The 21,198-nt window shown below is 39.6% G+C and overlaps 1 protein-coding gene across 2 annotated transcripts; it reads right to left on the bottom strand.

The window, feature by feature from the left end:
• Nucleotides 1–237: 237 nt before the first annotated feature.
• Nucleotides 238–18,038, bottom strand: CFAP221 (cilia and flagella associated protein 221). 2 transcript variants are annotated; one of them, XM_042877868.1, is made up of 23 exons: nucleotides 17,877–18,038; nucleotides 17,333–17,433; nucleotides 16,674–16,760; nucleotides 16,482–16,577; nucleotides 15,886–15,986; nucleotides 13,767–13,870; nucleotides 12,986–13,145; nucleotides 12,336–12,459; nucleotides 12,141–12,252; nucleotides 11,813–11,921; nucleotides 11,204–11,300; nucleotides 10,040–10,129; nucleotides 8,661–8,756; nucleotides 7,649–7,739; nucleotides 6,817–6,944; nucleotides 6,304–6,384; nucleotides 5,530–5,637; nucleotides 5,239–5,385; nucleotides 3,729–3,887; nucleotides 3,338–3,432; nucleotides 2,737–2,826; nucleotides 2,431–2,550; nucleotides 238–703 (listed from the first exon to the last, which is right to left on the bottom strand). In XM_042877868.1, the coding sequence occupies exons 1-23, from the start codon at nucleotides 17,992–17,994 to the stop codon at nucleotides 580–582; spliced, it is 2,538 nt and encodes an 845-aa protein (XP_042733802.1). In that variant the 5' UTR covers nucleotides 17,995–18,038; the 3' UTR covers nucleotides 238–579. The 2 variants fall into 2 exon arrangements, with proteins under 2 accessions (XP_042733802.1, XP_042733803.1); XM_042877869.1 differs by having other exon boundaries at nucleotides 11,204–11,291; nucleotides 17,877–18,037.
• Nucleotides 18,039–21,198: the final 3,160 nt, after the last annotated feature.

The raw sequence follows: 21,198 nt of genomic DNA, 5'->3' as shown, positions 1-21,198 counted from the left end.
TCAGAATTCTCTCCTGAAGCTCTGGATTTCATCATTCCAATCCACACCCCCTTTTGTCAAGAAACCTGTGCATTCAATCAAACACCTGAACAGCTAATTAAATCTCCTTGGACATCATCTTTATGGATAGTAACAGTGTTCAAGTCTTCCATTTCATTAAGAATCTCAAGTTTATTATTTAGAGTCAAGACTGACATACCTGCAGAAATTTAAGGATAGGCAATAACAACAACAATCTGAAGAATTTGCTCATTAGCGCTTCTCAAATTTTATTTAAAAATAATGAGCTGTAGATTAATCACCAAGCTATTTACAAGGTAATACTGTGGTTCTCTGATCCTTCACACCATTAAAAAAAACAAGCAGGCCCATGGCTGAGGGTTGTCATAGGAGCAGTTACTGTGTTTGGGAAGTTATCACACAGAGTTCTTGATAGAAGTAACGTTGCTGGTGGTTCTCTTTTATTTGCATAAGTAGCTGCTGAACTCACTGAATACAAGTAGATATAACTGTGACAAAGGAGGCCTCACATATTTACAGGGTGAACTGTCGCAAACCACAGATTTCATAGAATTATTTTTATTCAAGAATAAGGGTTTTATTTAGTGCTTTCATCTTCATCTTCTCCATCTGTTTTTGAACCCTTCCTCTGAGTCCGTTGTCTTGGAGTTGAAAATTTCCATCAGGATGCTTGTGTGGGTCTCTGCAAGAAGTTTAAAAGATTATTTGTATTTATAATAGCCAGGGAAGCTACTTAGCAGTGTGGGCAAAAACAAAGGAAGGGACACACATTTTCTCTCTTTTTTTAATATTGACCACAGACAGTTTTCCATTACTTATGCAGATCTGCAAAGAGTCAAGTTACGAAAAAAAAAAAAAAAAAAAAAGCATTCACTCTATTTGGCCAGTTAGAAAAATTAACCATCTGATAAATAAACACATACTAAGTAGAGTTTTTTTTTTTTGTCTATGAAGAGGCATATTGCAATGGCCAGAACAAAAAAAAATTATTTGCCTAAAGGATAAAGTGTGGAAGCTGCTGCAGAGGAGCACAGTGTTACCCATTGGTAACAGTGAAGAACCTTCCAGTGATAAAAGAAAGGACTTGGACTTCACTGCTTGCTAGTAACATTTTGGTGCGTGTCCTATTAGATGTAACATATACTGAAAAACCTCAACTAAAAGAGACTGCTCAAATGATTCAGACACAGACAAATTTGAATGAAATGAATATATGAAATATAGATACCTAGAGGTGTTTAATATGGAAAAATACTGTCAGTTTTGAAGAAAACACCAAAAGAACAAACCTTATGATTACAGAACTACTGCCCCAGAAAAGGTACACTGTACCCATCCACCCAACAGTGTACAACTGTGCAGGAAAAGGATGATTATTTTGTTACATAGGCTATATCAAATCCCCATGTTCTGATAAGCAAAGTGTCATAAGATGCAAAAAGCAGCAGGGTCAGACACACATGTTTTTACAGTGAATTACTTTCAATCAATGCTGAGGTAATCACAATACAGCAATCAGTGTTCTGTCAGAGATCTCATACTCAGCACTGTTTTAAAGTTTAACGGCTGACAGATGCAGAAGATCTGGATATCAGTCATTCCCTCTAAAATCAAAGAAAAAAAGAGACTTCGGAATCTCGTGGTGAGAACTCTCAGTTTCAGGCAGTTACGCGCATCCTGAGTAGATAAGCATCTAAGCATTGTCATGACCACTTTAAAGAGACTGCATCGGTTGGATGGAAACATCAATTCAGAAAGACACACAAGGTATCTGTGAAAACACCAGGTTCTACTTCAGCAATTTCTCCTGTGTTCCTCTGAAATCACTTATTTCACCTATACTGCCTACCACTCAAGTCCACTGCCCCCAGTGTTCCACTTACCAGCTGATATGCCTCCTTGCATCCTTCTTGTAACATCACATACCCCCAAATTTCACATACTTCATCCACTTCTGATTCCAGCCCCACAGCACTGCTGGGCAGCCTTGTACCTTTCTAAAACCACTGTGGTAATAATCAACTTCCTTACAGATCCTCTTTTTCTCAGCTTTCCTAATCCTCAAGATTTCTGTGCTGAACTACAAACTGAGTACATCAGCCTGACAGTACTGGAGGCAGCTGGCAGAATTTGTCTCTGTGAGAGGTTAGCTTCATGATAAAACTGAAGTTAAAGACATGCAGGCCAGGGTGTCATTTTAAAATCTGTTTTCATAACTCCAATTCTGAGATCGTACTTACAGTGCAAAATTTAATACAGGAGTCTTCTGATTTGCTCAAAGAGCCAGCTCTGCAACCCACTCAGTGACAGACACCCTACAGCATCTCAGTACAGCTATCTCCATAATTCTGAAGGAGACGTCTTCAGAGTCCTTCCCATTCCTCTTCTCTAATTTCAAATTCTACTTACCTTTCTTCTTTTGCTGATTTTATTTTGCCTTCTTCTGAGATCATCTGCTCAATTTGTGGAAATTCAGCACTCAGCATCTCTGGAGTAAGAAGCACTTCAAATTCATTTTCATCTGTCCCACTAAAACCATTAATATAAAGAACAATCAGTACTTAAAATTTTTTAGACAACAAAACCAAAAATATGTCTTATTCCAGACACACTATGTGCTTTTGCCTTCAATAATCTTTCAGAAAATGTTTAGACACATCCACACAAGCAATTAAGACAATAAATCACATTGAACATAAAAGAGGAGAAACTTACAGGTCAATTATATTCTCTCTGTCTCTCTCAGGCAAGTTATACAGCACTGGTGGTACATCTCTTGGAAGCATATCTAAGCTGTAAGGGTCCCTGTGATGGAAATGGTATTTAAGATGAGCAGAGAGTAACTGCAGTTAACGTTTACATTGTGAAGCTTCACAGAAGTAGCTGTAGTTACAGAGAAGATTATTGTTTTTAAATTATCCTGGAACAAAAATAGTACACCAGAAATGCATGCAGTATGAGCCTGAGAGATGCTGGCTACCAACATGCGTTCAGGTGCCCACATGTTAAAAGGTTTTATTATTCATAGTTCTGCAGGACAAACACAGTTCGTACTTCCTGGAGCCTTCTGGTACTGAATCAAAATGCATTCAGTGCAGATGTTACCAAAAGTCCAGACTGAATCCAGGGCTAGGCATTAAACTTAACCCACCCTCCAAGGAGAGTGAGTAGGGGTTATCATTCATTTTAGATTGCTGAGAAGCAAGCAAGTCAACCCATAGGCCCACTTCTACCTCTGGGACTGGTCACCAGTCATGTAGTTTCAAGCAGCCGAAATTGCAGGTGAGAGGCCCTGTCTACTCAGTGTTTTTCTTACCTAGATGTTGTACTTGTTGATATGGGAGTGTTAGGAAATGTCAAATACACCACTGGTAAGAATCGCCTCCAGTCCATTACTCCACAAATCACTTCCTGAAATTACAAGTGCTATTAGCCTTCTAAAACATCATGCAGTGGAAAGAGAAGCTTGCAGGACAGAGCATCTAACTTCTTGGTTGAGAAGCAAATGTGGAGACCTACATTTCTCCATATTTAAAAGATACTACCTCCACTGCAAGGTCATGAAAATACAATAGACGGCAAAAAGAAAGAGCAGAGAAACACTCAGAGATAATTCAAGTCTAATAATAACAAGTTACTCTGATCCATGCACTGATTATTTAGGTGCACACAATTTTTACTCGTACAATAAACTACAAAGGCCATACCTTGTGATGCAGAAACTTTTTTTGTGTGATTGGAATACTGGATCCTTTGGGGCACTCCTTGGTAAAGGTATATTTCGGATGAGGACAAAGATGATACTCAATATTTGTTTCACAGTAAGTTAAAGGAGGTAAAAGTGGAAACAATCCTGGAGTGGGGTTCTAAAAACAGAAGGTTATTTAAAAAAAAAAAAAATTCTGAGCACAACAAAGAACTAAACTGATGAAAATTCAGGTCTTACATTAATATAGTCTTCCTAAACTCACACTTATTATGACTTCATGGTTCAGTGTGACCCTGATCAACTGTCTCTTCCCTGCATCACAGACCCATAATCTGCCTTGTTTATTCATGTTCTGCTGACAAAAATCCAACAACTTATTTACTCCCAAATCTAATGTTGGTTCTCTGAACAGTTCAGAATCCAAGGAATGGAACTGACCTTGCTGTAGTGGAAGTGAGCATTTTACCATCTATTTCACTGCACTAGCATCTGTTTCTGCATTTAGTTCAATGCTGGGTAACATGGGATCAGGCCTGGATCTTACACTGACATGACAAAGGGATGAGGGATACACAGAAGATTTCATCAGTAAGTCCATTGGAGTCCTGGCTGCATTCAGTGGGTACAAGTTATAAGTGTTATGCCAAGACCACCAGACCAGCACACTGGGCTTTGGGCCATTTTAGCTAACACTGAAAGACAGCCACTCAACTCAGGCACAGCACCATGCTGCCATGGAGATGCTGCCTGTACCCATGTACAGCACTTCACTGAACCATACAGCTGTCTCTGCCCTCTCACAATCACCTAGGGACCCTCTAAGGCTGTGCTGCACTGTGTGGAAAATACCTTCTGCAGTTGGTGCCATGTAGCACAATCTATGTGAAAAGCAAGTAAGAGAAAACCCTCCCACACACCTGGCTATGATTTTTCTATGCCAAATAATTGGAAATATGGCTTTGATATGCTATGAAAACTAATGGAAACTAAGGCAGCAGGATGCAGTGCTAACAAACTGCCTACCTTCACTTTTCTCAGTCTACTTAAGGATCAGGCAGAAGCACGGTATCCTGGCTGAAGATAAGACTGAATCTGTCCTACTAACTTGGACAAGAGTATGAAGTCATAGAAGGGCTGAGATGCCAAGATTATGGCTTCTTTTCTACTGTGCAGATGAAGAAACAAATGGAGAAGGGAGAGGCCCCAAGGTGTATCAGGGAATCCTGGGATTAGTGAGCATTTTTGGAGTCTAGGACCAGTTCACTGCCCTCACAGGCAATTTTGTATTACCAGCCCTCCCCCCTAACCTGATCCAAATTCCACGTCAAAATGAAATGGTGTCACTCTCTGCAGGATGAGCTCTGTGGTTCCCACCTACTAGGGCCTGCACCATAAGGGATTATCACACTGACAGGTGGTTTTAAATACCAATCTGAGTAAGAGAACTGACCACTAATAAACACCCTTTCACGTCCCTTCCCACTTTGTGAAAGCCAACTTCTACTTACAAAAATGCGAAGAGGGTTGCTCTCTGTAGGGTAGACTAAAGCTTGGGGAGGAACCAATTTTAAAAGGCTGATATCTCTTTCTGCTACTTCTTCAGATGATGGCTTGTGATAGTCCTTAGGAGAAGCAACTACTTGAACCAACTCATCCTTGAATAAACACAGACATCAAAGGTTTTCAGAGCACGTGGAGTCTTTCGTTGTAAAATGTTGGAACAAAATTAATCAATTGTAGAAATACAGAAGTGGGAATGACTTCATCAAGGCAAGTTTATATTAGAAATGATCTGTTACCTGGGCTCCGTGTCTCAGAGCTCGGCAAAGTTTTTGAGTTTTATAACTTGCAGCTGTACGGTGTGCACGGAATGGCTGATACTTTATGATGCTGATATGCTGAGGAACCTAAGCACAAAGGAGAAAAAGATGCTGCAGGATATGACAATAATCATTTTTTATAAACTCGCAGATGGAATGGAACTTTCCAGCTTTGTCACAGACACATCACATATCTGTGAGAAAAGATATTCAGATTGCCATTCTACTATGCAGAATACAACCAAAATTTTGAGAAGCTGTACTTAACCGGGGCAAATGGAATGAGTGCATTAAGGAACATTTCTTTTCTATGAAAGACTGTGGGATTAGCACTTTTGTGATCAAATATACTGAACTTAATGAGGTGGAGAAAAGCTCTATCAAGCAATATAATTTAACACTGGTAGGTGAAGAATAAGGACATTAATAGAAAGTTTCTATACTTGTTATAACAACTGTGGAAAAAAAAAATAACAAAGGAAGAGGAAATTGAGCCAAAACCTTCACTGATTTGAATCTGAGGAAGTATTCTCACTTTGATAAGGAGTGGAATTTGGACTTACGTTATTCAAAAATCTGAGAGGGAAGGCTTTAGAGGTCAGGAGAAAAAAAACTGTTTCTGAACTCAAAGTTAGAACAACCCACAGTATTACACATTTCAAGACTTGATGCCCATTGATGTCACTGAATCAGGTAGAAAACACATCTAACTGGACTGGTGAAAGAGAGAAACAGGGAGCTGTACTGACTCACCTTCAAGCTGTAAGAGGGAAGGAAGCGTTTCATTTTCACATCTATACGTTTGACAGGAATTGGGCCAAGGGCATCAAATTCCTGGAAGAGTACGGTATTTTAACCCCCCTTACATGGTGGACATTTTGTTTTGCATTGACAGTAGTTCATCAGCATGGCTATCTGAAAACATACTAGATAATTATGCAAACATTTTAATACTTCCTCTGCCCTTCCTAGGGCACTTCAGTTCCTTTTAAAATTCGTTTTCCTGGGCAAAAATCACAGATTTTAACTAACTTTGGCCATTAATATATTAAATATAATTTCAGAATGAAATTGAGAGAATGCAGATATTTTAACTGCTTTCAGCAGCACTCTCAATAAATCTGAAGTCCTGAACTAACTCCTTGGAACTCCACAACACCAGTTATGTTGTAAAGGATAAAAAAGAAAAAAACTGTACTGGGCCTAGGGCCAACATCACCAACAAATTTTTTGAGTAGTGGCCACCATTTTGGTTACTATACCTACCAAATCACGGTGTAATTTGCGGGAACTGTAAAAGGGGAACTGAGAAGGTAACATTAGATCTTCTGATATGCTGGAAGAAATGCATTTGCATTCTTCTCTCTTCTCTATTTGGCTGAAACTCCCATTTTCTGTCAGGAATGGAAAGCAAATATTAAGATTTTGTAATACAATTCAACACTGCTTCAGAAATAGAATCAAGACACAAAACATATTTAAAGATCTTCCTAACACAGGACAGGTTTATGCATTTTAATAGAAAAAGCAAGGTAATCCTTCCTAAAGTCCATCTGTATGGTAGTGTGCACAAAACCTTCAACTAATAAACAGATCTGATTTCCACATTACAGCCCACCCATTCAAGTAAGGTGCTCTATTTTCACTCAACAAGGCAGAAATAAGTCAGAACACCTCTACTACGCCTCCTACTTCAAGCACCCCTGCAACTCCTGCATATGGGGAACTAAAGAGTGCCTGTTCACACAGGCAGACGGGCTGATATGGAAAGGTGTTCCAACAGTTGTTAAACAGTGCATGTATGAGGTGACATACAATAAGAAACACAAATCCTCTTCAGTCTCCACTACTACCAATTGTGGCTGCTCTATAAATATCATGAATAATGTGTATAACATGCATGTATAAAAACATGTCTTTTTACAACAGCCATTTCCACTGTGTCACACATCTGTTTTTTGCTTGAAGACCCCTCTGTAGGGACTATTTATGCATATATATCAACATGTATTTGATGCACCAGACATACCATAGCTTAACACAAATTATCAATAACTCATTGTCAATCTACCTATCAACTGCATCTTCTGCTCCTTACCAGATATGGAGCCTTCTTCCAAATCTCTGTCTTCCCTTGTCAGCCCACGGAACAGAAGCAGTAAATGATTTAGACGAGACTGAATCACAATCTGAAGGAATTATTTTATATTTAAGTATAATATTAAGCTTAACATCCTAAGATTTACAGTCATAGCGATATGCATACGTGACAGCTGTATACTACAAAGGTCACCCAGACCACCTGTTTCAGAATTTTTGCTACACTTTTCTGTTCAGAAGGGATAAAATGGAGAAAAATTGCTTTTGAAAGAAATTTAACTCCACAGCAACATTACACAAAAGAAATGGACTGTACAAACTATCTGGGCCATTTACTTCTAAGAGCTTCTCTCTGTGAAAAAAGGCTTTCCTTATAAACAGACCATAACTCTTTTATTAGAATTTATGCCCATTGTTTCCTGTGTTCCCACCATAGACCACAGCAGAGAGGCTGGCTTCAATAACCTCCTCAAAGGAGTTGAAAGTTGCTGTCCACTCCCACCACTTTTCGTCTTCAGCAGAGTAAGTCCAGTTACCTCAGTGTCTCTGCACTACCCAGACTCCAGGCACCTTGACAGACTTATACTGATGTAAATCCATTTTACTGATATATTTTTTTATACTGAGGTCCTAAAACTGGTCATAGCATTCTATATGCATTTTGAAGTCTTCCCTTTTTGTTCAAAAGTATTTTTTACTTAAAAAAAAAAAACAACTAAATTCTTCCACACTTTGTTAGTATTGATTGATTGTTGTAGTTTCGTGGTTGTTTTTTTGTTTGTTTGTGTTTTTTTGTTGTTGTTGTTTGTTTTTTGTTTTTTTAAATCTTTAACCAACACCTAAGGACAATAATCACTCCAGATCCTTAATTTCTGGTGAAGCAGAGACAACTAATGAACCATCAAATCCCTAGCTAGCTAAGAAATCTTGTTATGTGCTAGTCTGCATGCTCTTTTGTGCTGTTTCCAAGGCACTACGCTATCACACTGCATTCTAGGTGTTCACATTACCTTGTATGCTGCTTGTTGGAATTTCCTCAACATCCTTTTTCTGTTTGCCCAAGGGTCATTACAGAGCAAGTCAAATGTGGGATGAACATTTGGATGCTGCATGATATTTAAAAGGAAAAAAAAAAAGGATCAAGGGATGGATTTCCTCCATCCTTGGCAGAATCCCTACGTTATCTCCTAATTCTGAAATGAAGTTAAGCAAAAAACGTTCAATCAAATTACTTCATTCCAGGTCCCTGTCACCCTACTTGCATGTAAGCAGAATTTTTCACTGCGAGTCCTAAAGTAAGGTAATCAAATACTGCAGATGCAATATGGTGAGTGCAGAGGTAATATAGCACGGTCTTCATTCACAAATAAAGGACAGCCACCTACTAAGAGTGGAGTCCAATACGTGGGCAGACAGACAGTAGGAAGAATGGACCAGGTCTCCAGTGAGTACATACTTCATCCTGCACAAACGTGAAGTTGGAATAACAGTAAGGGTTCAGAATGAAGGCCCAGCAAATTTAGCATTTCTCTCCAATAATAGCTTGGAATAAAAACTTACAGGAGGGTGAAAGATCACAGTAAAACTAGAGAAACAATTCACCAGAATAACCCCCCAACATCTAATTACCTCTTGCTTTGGACATACTTGAGATAGAGGCAATATTTACATTTAACACCTCGAATCTCTTCAGTTTTAGATTGATGTGACAGAAAAACACAGCACCAGATGGGACTCCATCGATGCTATAGTACAGTACTTCTCCACAAGAGAATAGCCACTCAACCAAAATTTAGATTAGGAAGGTGCTCAGAATTGCACACAACCCCATGCTGTACTCGCCAAACAATTTTCAACACTTAACAGGCATAAGAGAACAGAAACAAACCAGCTACCACAGCTATGATGTTCTGTAAGAAGCAAGCAGAAATGATTCATCCATTATTCCTTCAATAGCAGACTATTTATTAAACAAAGTTCCCAATTATTCCAGGAAATGAATCCTAGCAATTACCACAGAGACAAAAACAACCCTAGTTACCAGAACTCTTGTCAATTCAACCTGCAAGATAAAGGTCACAAAACTTGTGATTTGCTTAATTTCACGTTAAAGTATGAGAATGCTACTCCTGTGAAAGCTCTCAGGAACGAGCAGTATGAACCTCAGGTTATATTTGTAGATTTCTAGTTGTCTCTCACATTAGTATTGGTATTAGAATACCAGAATGAGAAGATGAGCTGTGCATGCAGCTCACTGCTGGCTTTATGGCAGTAAAATGGGGAACAGGACATTGATTCAGAAATGGCCATACTAGGAGGAAAAGCATTGAGTGACAAATATTTACGGCTGTTTTTTAGCTTAGCAAGTGATAAAAGCAAAGAAACAAACCTGCTCAACAAGCCGGAAAACACGTCTGGAAGAAACCTCTACTTTGTTCCTTTGAAACTCCTCTTCTATGATAGGATCTCCTCTTTGGATCTAATTTGTCACCAAGAAAAATAATCTCATTAATGCAAAATATTCAGTGATTTCTTTTTTTTCCTCATTTACAATTAGTGGAAACTCACCATGTAACACTCTACAAGCACTTCACAAAACACAGACTTCACTCTCTTTCAGTGAGTGATTATTACAACCTTGCAGTAAGTTAAACAAAGTAAAATAATGTTCTTTTTGGACCAAGAGACATCCACAGATACTACAACCAACAGATAAGTATGTAAATGTTTCTAAACAACGTGATTATACATTTAATTCAATGATATAACAAGCTAACATTCTAGATTGTGGGTTTGTTTTTTTTTACTTATTTCCTCCTTTGCTATTATTAAAAATAATGTTTGAATTTATTCATGCTTAATTCAGTGTATAAATTGAGCCTTGATCCTGTCTATAAATAATTTTACTGCCATAACCAATGCCTTGGAACTCAGTGGGAATCAGAAGCTGGCTGTATGTCTACAAGGCAAGATAGGAGGAAGAAGTCCCTGAGGGCTGTGCCATATGTGGACAAATATTTTCTGTCACTACCTATTGTTGCTGTCACCTCCACAGAAGACAGACTGCAGTCTGGGGTGACTGAAAGAAATCAAAAGGCCATGAGAGCAAAGGTATAGCAGAACATGCTGAATTATCTTCCTAAGGCACTGTATGAGAGTACTGACTGGGTTTAGCTCTTCAATAGCGAGTCATTCAGAAAGGTACAGCATAAACAGAAGGCTGACTGCATCCACAGCGCTGAAAGGACTGCTGCAATGCGATGTAGCTACATGGAAACCTACAGGTTGAGCAAATATCTAATTACAGTTCCATTAATAACTTAGTAGCTTATCCTTCCCTCTGTCCACCTCCAAGAAAAAACTCTCTCAGTAACACTGATACAAAGAAATAAAGATATAAATGCATGAGGAAATTCAACTGACATGGGTTTGTATCAATGCACTACGAAAAACTGAATATGTGAAGAGCATAATACAATTCACTAGTGCACTGCATGTAGTCTGAAAGTATGAGTTCAATTCTGAATTTATAGAAAAAACAACAAAGACTAACCTTATATTGCTCTTCTTCCTTTTGTCGATTTTCAATAACCTCCCTTTTAAATTCTGCAGATATTGGATCTTTGCCTTTACGAACTTGCCTGTATTTCCAGTAGAAGGAAGAAAAACATTTTACTTAATGTACTGTTTGTTTTATTTTAAGTTTGAAAGGCTGACTCTCCTGTTCCTAAGACATTTAGGGGTCTGTAGTATTCAGCTAAAGAGCAATTCCACAAGTGAAACCCCAGTATGCTTACGCATGGTTATGAATTTTGCTTTCCACCTTTTGATGCGCAACTTTATTCACACCATTACATATTTTAGCCTTGACTTACTGACAACCATAACAAAAAGGCACAAAGCAGGATGGAATGTGCGAAGTTAGATGAATAAAGTTTTCAGGAAGTTCCTGAATGCAACTGTAATACAATCAAAGGTATCATTGGGTACACTCGTGTTGCTTTTAGGCAGGAGGGATGAAAAGAAAAATAAAACAACGGTTTCTTAACTGTAAAACAGGTCTATCAGGACACGAAATGGCCGCATTACGAACCAGTGCATATTGCATACATCATTCACAGAGGCCTTAGTCAAGCAAATCTGTGTTTTAATTAACACTTACCACTTCAGATTATTTGCTTCCTCTTCCTTAATGTTTTGTTTGACTTTTAGCTCAAATACTGCTTCCTTCATCTGCCTTGTTTTTATTCCTTCATTGCCTTGGCAAAGGACTGCAAGAATATCAGAAAGCCACATACTAGATTGAATTTTTAATTGGGAAATAACACCCATGGTGATCACTGAATTCATTAATGCACAGGCTACTTCAGGTAAAGTGAATTTCTTACAGAAATAACAATCACATAATCTCAGCAATTCTAATGCAAAGTTTCTAAACAGAAATCTGGAAATACTGATAAAACTGAGCTTATGCTGCTTAACTATGTTACCTTCTTTCAAGTTCTTAATCTTCAATTTGCCTGGTTCCTGATTCAAAACAGTAGCTACAGCATATGGATTTGACAAGTCTGTGGGGAATTTCAGGTTCTGGTATTCAATTTCCTAAGAGATATAAATTAATAACAAGAAACAGAAGCAAGAAAGATTTTCAGTCCAGGAAAGAACTTGCACTTATTTCCTCACACCTTTACTTTTTGAATAGCCTTGGATCGCGGTAGGCTGAATTTGTCTCTTCTCCACACCAGTGATTTTCCAACAGACACTGCTTTTTTCTCTGGACGCTTTTGTTGTTTTTCAAACGGTTCTTTTCTAGGCAGCAGAAGGAAAAACATTGCTAAGTACTCTGTAAGTGGTATCTAATCTTATTGCATGAATTTATATCCCTTCTAGACATACAAGGACACTGGAAATACTTTTCCAAATTACAAGTGGAATCAAACTTCCTAATCTGGCTAATTTCATAGTTCACAAAAAAAAAATTAGGTAAAGCTCAAAAAAACGTATCTTGCAAGGCCTCAGCAATAAGAATAACACACATCAGGCATCATAAGCTGAAGATATTCAAGGATATAGGGTATTATATTATTCAAGGATTAAGGATATTTAACATTATTTTGCAACAGTTTAAGCTTATTCAGAGGAAGTGCATTCTCAGTGAATGATGTAAGAAACCAGGTAGAAGTATTAACACTTGTTAACATTAGCTTGTAAGTGACATCAGTGCATTTTAAGTCACCACAGATACAAATGCCTAAAATGATCATAGCACAACAGCATTAAATACTATTGCATGGTATCTTTTAGAACTGGGCAAAGAGCAGTCAGCCACACATACATTTGACCCAAATGGGGTGTTGATGTTCCTGTGAACACACATACATAGGGTTCTGAGTGGAACTGTGAAATCAGTAACTGCATTTTCATTTGTGCTGTTCCATACTCAAGGGGTGAGTATTTCACAGTTACTTCCTCTTTCCCATTTCCTGGAATAATTCCTGTGATTAAGGAAGAAAAACAGTAAGAGTTCATCTAAACATGAGCCCACTTAAGTATGCTCAAATGAATTCTGTACTACATTTTAAAAACAATAGTAGTGTTTAAGTTGATGGCAGTAGGCCTGGAAAATGTTTCAGATCTCAAAGCGTCTTTCCATTACTACCAGTTAGCTTAAAACCACTACCCCTTGTCCTCCCTTGATATATTGCAACTATTTAAAATACACAGTCAGAAGGAATATTATTCTGAAGGAATGACCCAAACCAAAGCAGTAGCATAGTTCACCTTTGTGAACCACACATCCAGTAGAGTATAAATACTACTTCTAAAGAGGGATGACACATCCAAAAATCAGAAAACGTAAAATATTCAGAGTTCACATCAAACTTGTCATAACTACAGGCGAGATTTTTTTTTCTAAGGTCATAAGTTCTCCACACTGGGGGAAAAAAAAATAGATTAGAAGCTTTATAATCTCAGAAGACTATTTGAGCAACTGCATTAATTTAAATGTTAACAATTTAGTTGTCAGCATTGACAGGAACACTGCTGTTTAGCACTTTGTCAGTTAATCACCAGTAATTTCAAATAATTTTCAACTTTAAATAGGTGCAATCTACCAGATATCGGCTGGACAGTGAACGCTCTGTGAGGCTGAATAAAATCAATGTGGAATTCAAAGTCTATTGGGCAGCTGCACTGCAACGGGATAACATACTCCTTACTGAAAAGAGAGTAAAAAGGAAATAAAAGTTAAACTACAGCTTATATACATCTTGATATACCTGCTAGTTATTTTGCATCCTGACTTACTTCCTCTGACCCACACAGAATCTGATCAAATAAAACTTCATACAATTTACTTTACAGAGTTTATGTTTTTGTATCCTTACATTCTTGTATGCAGCAATATCTAGTCAGTACAAACAATCAAAACTGGAGCCACAATAAGTACAGAACCAGAAATCAGTCTCATCCCATAACCACGCTTGCGGAAGAAGATGAAAAAAATACTAAACTCTGCACAGTTTTCAAGAGGATTGAGTATTCCAGTACATCAGAATGACTGGACCACCCCAGAAATAATCATGCTAGGGCCTCATTTTCATTAAAGCCTTTTATGTTTCACAGTGGTTGTTGGAGGGGTATTACCACATATCTTATCAAGCCGCCTTGCCTTTGTGTGTATGTGTTTTTAAGTATCAAACAGAAACACAAAAACATCGTTGTAATGCCATCCATCAACCTAGGAACCAAGTCCAATTTACCCAGGCTAATTCCTGCTTTTTGACTGAAATCCTACCCTGCTGATTAGCAAAGAACGCATGTTATACACAGTGTTCTTTTGTAAAGTGCATTTTGAAATGGCTAGGGAAATAAACAATAGCAGCAAGGGTTTTTTTCTCTGTCTTAATATAACCTGTTCATGAAGATGTAATGGCAAACTGGGAAAGCAATTTGCTTTAAGGTGTAGTGAAGCTTTCAAATCAGTAACCAAAGTGCCTTCAAAATGTGGCAATCATTCCTTTTGTTGCCTAATGGATGTTCTGGGCCTAAAGAGAAAGCTGGGTGGTAGAATGTAGGACTTATCGTACACTTCTGGAAGTAAAAGAGATTTTTTCCATTGATATCAGTGAGCTGTAGATCACAGTTACAGGGATTCTTGTAACAACCAGAAAGATGGAACGCAGAATGGTGACACCAGAATGGTGACACAGTAGGCATAACAACAAAGGGACAAGCGCAATGGAATGGTGTTACAAAGAAAAAGGAGAAGTGCTCACCCATCTCCGAAGATCTAGATTCACAGGGAAAGCTCCCCAAGGGAGGCATCTCCAACCAAAGACCTTTCTACAGAGGCAGTCAGCCCTTAAAAGAGGTCTAAGAGAGGTGCAGCCAGGCTCCACCCTTCCAGTCACACAACTGAATCGCCTTCACCTGTGCTCCCAGGGCTGACCTGATCTTTTCCCCAGGTGCTCAATCAGTGGTTCAGGCTGTGATTCAACAGTTACCATGCAATTCTGCACAGTAACAGGTATTTCAGAGAGCTTTACATTAGTACAAATCAATATAGTTTTAAACACAGCACAACTAGACACTAATCAACAGGTTCTCCTTTCTCCTTTTCCCATTTCCAGTTTCTGTTAACAGTTACTACTTATTTGTTCATGAGAGCAGTCAGTGTCACATCTACCACAGAGACAGAGTAAGATGAAGTCTATGCTACCAGAAGATCATGTTAAATATTTTCAAAAAGAAGAAACAAATCTAATGATTGACTGATCTTTGGATTGAGGTTAGCTATTTGCTATCTCTGAATTACACTTACAATTACCAGCTCACAGTTTAATTTCCAGAACCATTCTTCTCAACAAGGAAGATCTGTTCTTTTTAGGGTTTACTAGTGCTAAAAAGACATAGCACTTGAAGGTGTACAGATTATAGACAACAGTTATATTGTTTCACCATACCATGAATGAAGTGAATCAGCACCAACATAGACCAGCTAAACCTCATTTCAACTATGTGTATGTTTAGTTTGTACAGCATCCACTTTCCTGTGAATGAGTGCCTGAAACAGTTCATACACAGAACTGTTTTGCAGTCCAGACAGTAGCTGAATTCCTTAAAGCTTATAAGACCTTAAGATGTACAAACAGGGGAAAATGAGATTTTCCGGGTTTGGTGCATGTCCCACAAGAAGTGGGACATCTATAAGGACTTGTGTCCTTAACACACCTCTGACCAATCAATACATCAGACATATTTATAAATGATGGAAATTCCAACACGTTCACAGTAGGGTAAGCATGCACAGGAACGACTAAGGTATCTTCTCCCTGCAAAAGAAAGGGGGTGAATATTTATTTAGTGTAATGAATAAATGTTATGCCAAATACAAGTTTCTGTAATAGCTGGTAGGTAAGTGAGCACGGCATACATTCAATATCATCTCTGTGGCTGCTTAGGATCTTGATATTCTGCTTGTTTACAGTATCCATCTGTTTTACCACACTTTCAGTAACTATCTAAAGCACCTCCAAGTGCTTCTCTGCTAAGACACTGCACAAGTGTGGCATAAAGTCTGGGCAAAAAAAAAATAATTACAGAATAATGACTATTTTGTATCCACAGCTCTGGGATATTTACAGAGAAAAAAAAAAAAAAAAAAAAAAAAAAGATGCTTAAACCCAAATACTAAAATCCTGACTCACTAGGAATAAAACCCACAAAGTTCTAAGTGATTAACTGTACCTTTATTGTAATCATAAAGTTTGAATAGTCCCTTCATTCCACTAGAACTTTAGGTATAGCTTCTCATAATAAATCCTCACCTGACAGTGAATTCGGATGCAGTCATAGTAATAACGCCACTCATCAGGACAAAAATCAACAGTAAGCACATATGACAAGCCGGGGATGAGTCGATGCTAGAAAATGACCCAAAATAAGATAGAAGTCATGTAAAAGCTGCAAACAAACAGTGCTGCCTGCAAACAGCCATGTTAAAGCTTTCTGACACTCACTGTTTTGTTGTATTTAATCTGAAAATACTTTGTCTGGGGTGGTATAATGTGAGGGTTTATTACGTTGCCAGAAATATTTATCAGCTTCTGTAAAACAAAAAAAAAAATACTAAAATGATGTTACAATATAAGAGATCAACTGAGAAAGCCAACAGTATGTTTTATGAAACCATCCACAGGCACATTAATAAAGGAGGCAGACAAAGGGAAAGCAGAGAGATGAAGAGGAAATACTCAAACCGTTCACAAGAAAGAAAAATACGTCTATGCCCTGACTTTTGTTTCTTAAATTCTATTGCTCCTAGAAGAAGGCTAGGGCTGTTTTAAACATCCGTGCACCAGAGAACACAGTTATAGACTCAGCGACGGTCTGTCCAAGTACATGTTGAAAACAGTCCTTTTCATAGTTAAAGCATGAGTCCATGACTTGCAGGTCACATGCCACTCTAACACAGGCACATGGAAACAAATAAGTAAAACAGAGACCCTAAAGGAGAGTGGTGCATACAGCATGGTACTTGTCTGTTTCGTTACCACAAAACCACTGATTTTAAGTGCTGCCTTTTAGAGTACTTGTAGAGCAAATGGCCTCATGACCATAAGCCCAGCTTCTGTTATCCTTTTATAAGCCCCAAGAGGATCCCTGCCCTGACACTTACCAGCGTCTGCTGATGATGTTTTCCAACTTCATACCCTCCATAGTGTAATACAGCAGGCTCTGCCTGTATAACATTGCTCTTCTTATGTTCTGAATAAACCTCTACAGAGAAAGACAGTAAAGCATGGAAAATAGGCAACCAACTAACACACACACACACTACTGACACATTTAGCAAGTATATTTATGTTGAACTCAATGTATTACAGAGAGAAAAAGGAAACAGCTTATTTGTCTTGGTAAGCAGGCATGACTCTTTAAATTGAGGCTTAAGGTGACATCTACTACCCCAGCAGATCCATGATTCTTTCACCAGTTTATCTCATGGCATCTGTCTCTTCAACAAGCCACCACAAAACTTTCGGGTCAGCCAGAATAAGTACAGCTGCTATTTTTTTTCCTGACTCCATCTCTCATGATTTGGACTCTCAGGGAGACATAGGATGGGAGCTTGGCCTACAAGTTGAGAAAAATAATCTAATATCCTCGAAGTAACTTACAGGATTGCTCCAAGGTTGGGGAACGGTCAGAGAACACAAACTTACTTGATTCTAGCAGGTAACTGGGGATAGCACGTCTCTTTTTAGGTTCCTCCACCAGGCTATCCAGGACACTGGGTATTTTCTTGAAGATTTCTGTGGAGGCTGATTCAACCAAGTCCATGTTAGGACTCAGTTGGAATCTGAATGGTACTAAAATTCATCAGCACCTAGGGTCAAATTAAAATAACATAACAATAAAACTGTCTTCCCACTGATAACATCTGTTGGCTAAAATCTCCTAAAACCATTTAGAATTTTTTTTTTTTTATTTTCCTTCTGAAGTAGATTACAGAATACAAACCCCAAGACCAGTTAAAATCCTTCCCCTCGCATGAGGAACGGATTTACTATCTAACATTCTTGATTGTAACTGGTAAGCATAAATACTAGATAGCTAATTGCCAAATATCTTCCAAGGTGGACATAAATTATACAGCAAATTTCCAATCACTTCAGAGAGCTAAGTGTCAAATAATCAAACAGATTTGCATCACTATTCATTTTAAGATTATTCACATTAGGTCCACAGTGGTACAGAGACAAGGGCTTGGTCCTCAAGAAGCCAAGCACTGTGTTACTACTGATGTTACATGGTCACTGAACACTGGAGAATCCATGCTCAGCCACAATGCATGGGCCTTGTTACCAGATACGCAAAGCTCCATCACGTCTACAGAACTCCTGAAGTCAAGTCAGTACAAGGGATCGTAGCTTCAGACAGCAATTACTTCTGAAGAAAGCTTACAGCCAGAAAGTCTATCCCACTGCAGGAGAGAGCATGGCTAAACCAGGAAAAAAGGAAGGACACCTTTGAGCTAGTAAGCTGAACTTAAAGAAACTTGATTCATCCCAGCTTCCCAAAGTACACCCCAAAAGGTCTGCTGCAGAGATACCACGTACTAAGGACGTGTGCAGGATGAGGTGATTCCAGAAGCCTCACTCCCATGGCAAGCTCCAGAACTTCATCTGTTCTAGGGCTTACAAGGGACACTGGCTGTAGGACATTAGAAGGTTCCTTCTAATGATACCACTATCCAAACCGACTTGTGCAGGGATGTTCTTCTAATCTCTCCTGAGTGTTTGGGTTATTAACTCGCAGATTCATTTTTAATTTTTAAATATTAATATGAGGGATAAGAAAATTGGCATTTGAATCTTTTGTTTAGATAGCATCAGTTGGGTTATTTGTTTAGTGATGATAATTATAAAACCAGAAGGCCAAGAAAATTATAAATCTTGTTTTAAGTAAGCACAGTTATCAGAACATAAACTTACGTAATGAAAAGAGCAAACATTGCACAATAAGAACACCAGATATTACCCATCCACAAGAAATTATCTTCCCAAATATAGCACGCAGTCATTGGTTCTCCTATGAACAGCTGCAGGGAGAGAAGGAGAATCAGAGAATCATAAAGTTTGGAAAAGACCTCTAAGAAACAAGTCCAACTGCTGACCCATCCCCACCACACCCACTAACCATGTCCATCAGTGTCATATCTCCACAGCTCCTAAACACCACCAGGGGTGGTGACTCCACCACCTCCCTGAGAAGATACTTCTGAGTTCAACAGCAGCCATTATGATTTTTCACCTCTTGAGATGCTACATTTTATGTCTGCTCTTCATGAATGGGAAGCTGGGAGCCCAGCTCAGGATGATGCCACATTACTATCAGTGCACACCTGAACGCACTCAGTATTATACCTAACAGACACTCTTCCTGCCAGGCTCATGTCATGGGGCAACTTTCTTCTCTGAAAGAGTGGTGATGCAGTGGCACAGCTGCCCAGGGAGTGGTGGAGTCACCATCCCTGGAGGCATTAAAGAAGCGTGGAGATGCGGCACTGAAGGATGTGGTCAGTGGGCACGGTGGGCATGGGTGGGTGATCTTGGGGGTCTTTTCCAACCTTAATGAGTCTGTGAACTTATTCAGGAATAGAGGCTCAATTAGCTGCTTGAACAACTGTGCTGGTTATATAATCTACACTATAGCAGTACTTCAAGATCCAGTGCTGCCAAAGCTGAACTGTTAGTACCAAAAAACAAAGCCTAGGAGCAATATTGCTTTCGTTTTGCTTTGTCACTCTCATGCAGGCTTGAATGGCCCTAAAGGGCTCCAATATGTAATTAACACAGATCAATACAGGTGTGAGGGAAGGAGAGCAGAGGCAAAGCAATGCCCTGCATACCTGGGCCAGCACTTCTGAGTGCTGATGAGGTCCCACACTGCATTCTGTGGGATCAAGCCTGGCATTTGTCTTTCTAGATGTCTTTCATTTATTTTTCTAGAATGCTTTAGGTCTTGCAGACAAAAGTTGAGTGATTTTGCAGGCTCATAACATTGTTCTGGTTTACAATCTCACATATCATTAATCAACAAATAAGACAGAGGCTTAACAGCACATACTACCACTACCCTAGCCTCAATATTATTTCCCACTCCGCGACCCTGAGCACACACTTTCCACACGCAACATAGAATCATAGAATCACAAGGTTGGAAATGACCTACAAGATCATCTAGTCCAACCGTCTCCACATCACCACTGCCACCACAAGCACTAAACCATATCATGCAGCACGTCATCCAGACGCCTCTTGAACACTGCCAGGGACGGCGACTCCACCGCCTCTCTGGGCAGGCCATTCCAGTGCCTGACCACTCTCTGAGAGAAAAAGTTCTTATGTCTAATCTAAACCTCCTCTGATACAACTTGTGGCCATTGCCCCATGTTCTGCTCATTGCCTGGGAGAAGAGGCCATTTCCCTCTTCACCACAACCTCCCTTCAGGATGTTGTACAGTGCAGTGAGGTCTCCCCTGAGCCTCCTCTTCTCCAGACTGAACAATCCCAGCTCCCTCAGCCGCTCCTCATAAGACTTGTGCTCCAGACCCCTCACCAGTTTCGTCGCCCTTCTCTGGGCACGCTCCAGGACCTCAACATCTTTCCTGTAGTGAGGAGCCCAGAACTGAACACAGTACTCGAGGTGCGGCCTCACCAGTGCTGAGTAGAGGGGGATGCTCGCCTCCCTGCTCCTGGTGGCCACACTATTTCTAATGCAGGCCAGGATGCCGTTGGCCCTCTTGGCCACCTGGGCACACTGTCGGCTCACGTTCAGCCGAGCGCCAACCAACACCCCCAGGTCCTTCTCCACTCTCATAGGAAACCTGCGAGATGAACCACGCACACAAGTACACCCACCCTGACGCTGCCCCACTCACCTCCGCGCCGCGCAGCCCGCGCCGGTTGCCGGGCAACGGGTCTCCACGCGGGCTGCACCACTTCCGCCCGGCAGGGGGGCGCCCGCCTCCATCGGGGCGCC

The sequence above is a fragment of the Lagopus leucura genome, unplaced genomic scaffold (genome assembly GCF_019238085.1).
Source record: "Lagopus leucura isolate 7727_CA_CO unplaced genomic scaffold, USGS_WTPT01 Super-Scaffold_100019, whole genome shotgun sequence".
NCBI lineage: Eukaryota > Metazoa > Chordata > Aves > Galliformes > Phasianidae > Lagopus > Lagopus leucura.
Note: the sequence above shows the minus strand (reverse complement) of the source record. Positions and strands in the feature narration are given on the sequence as shown.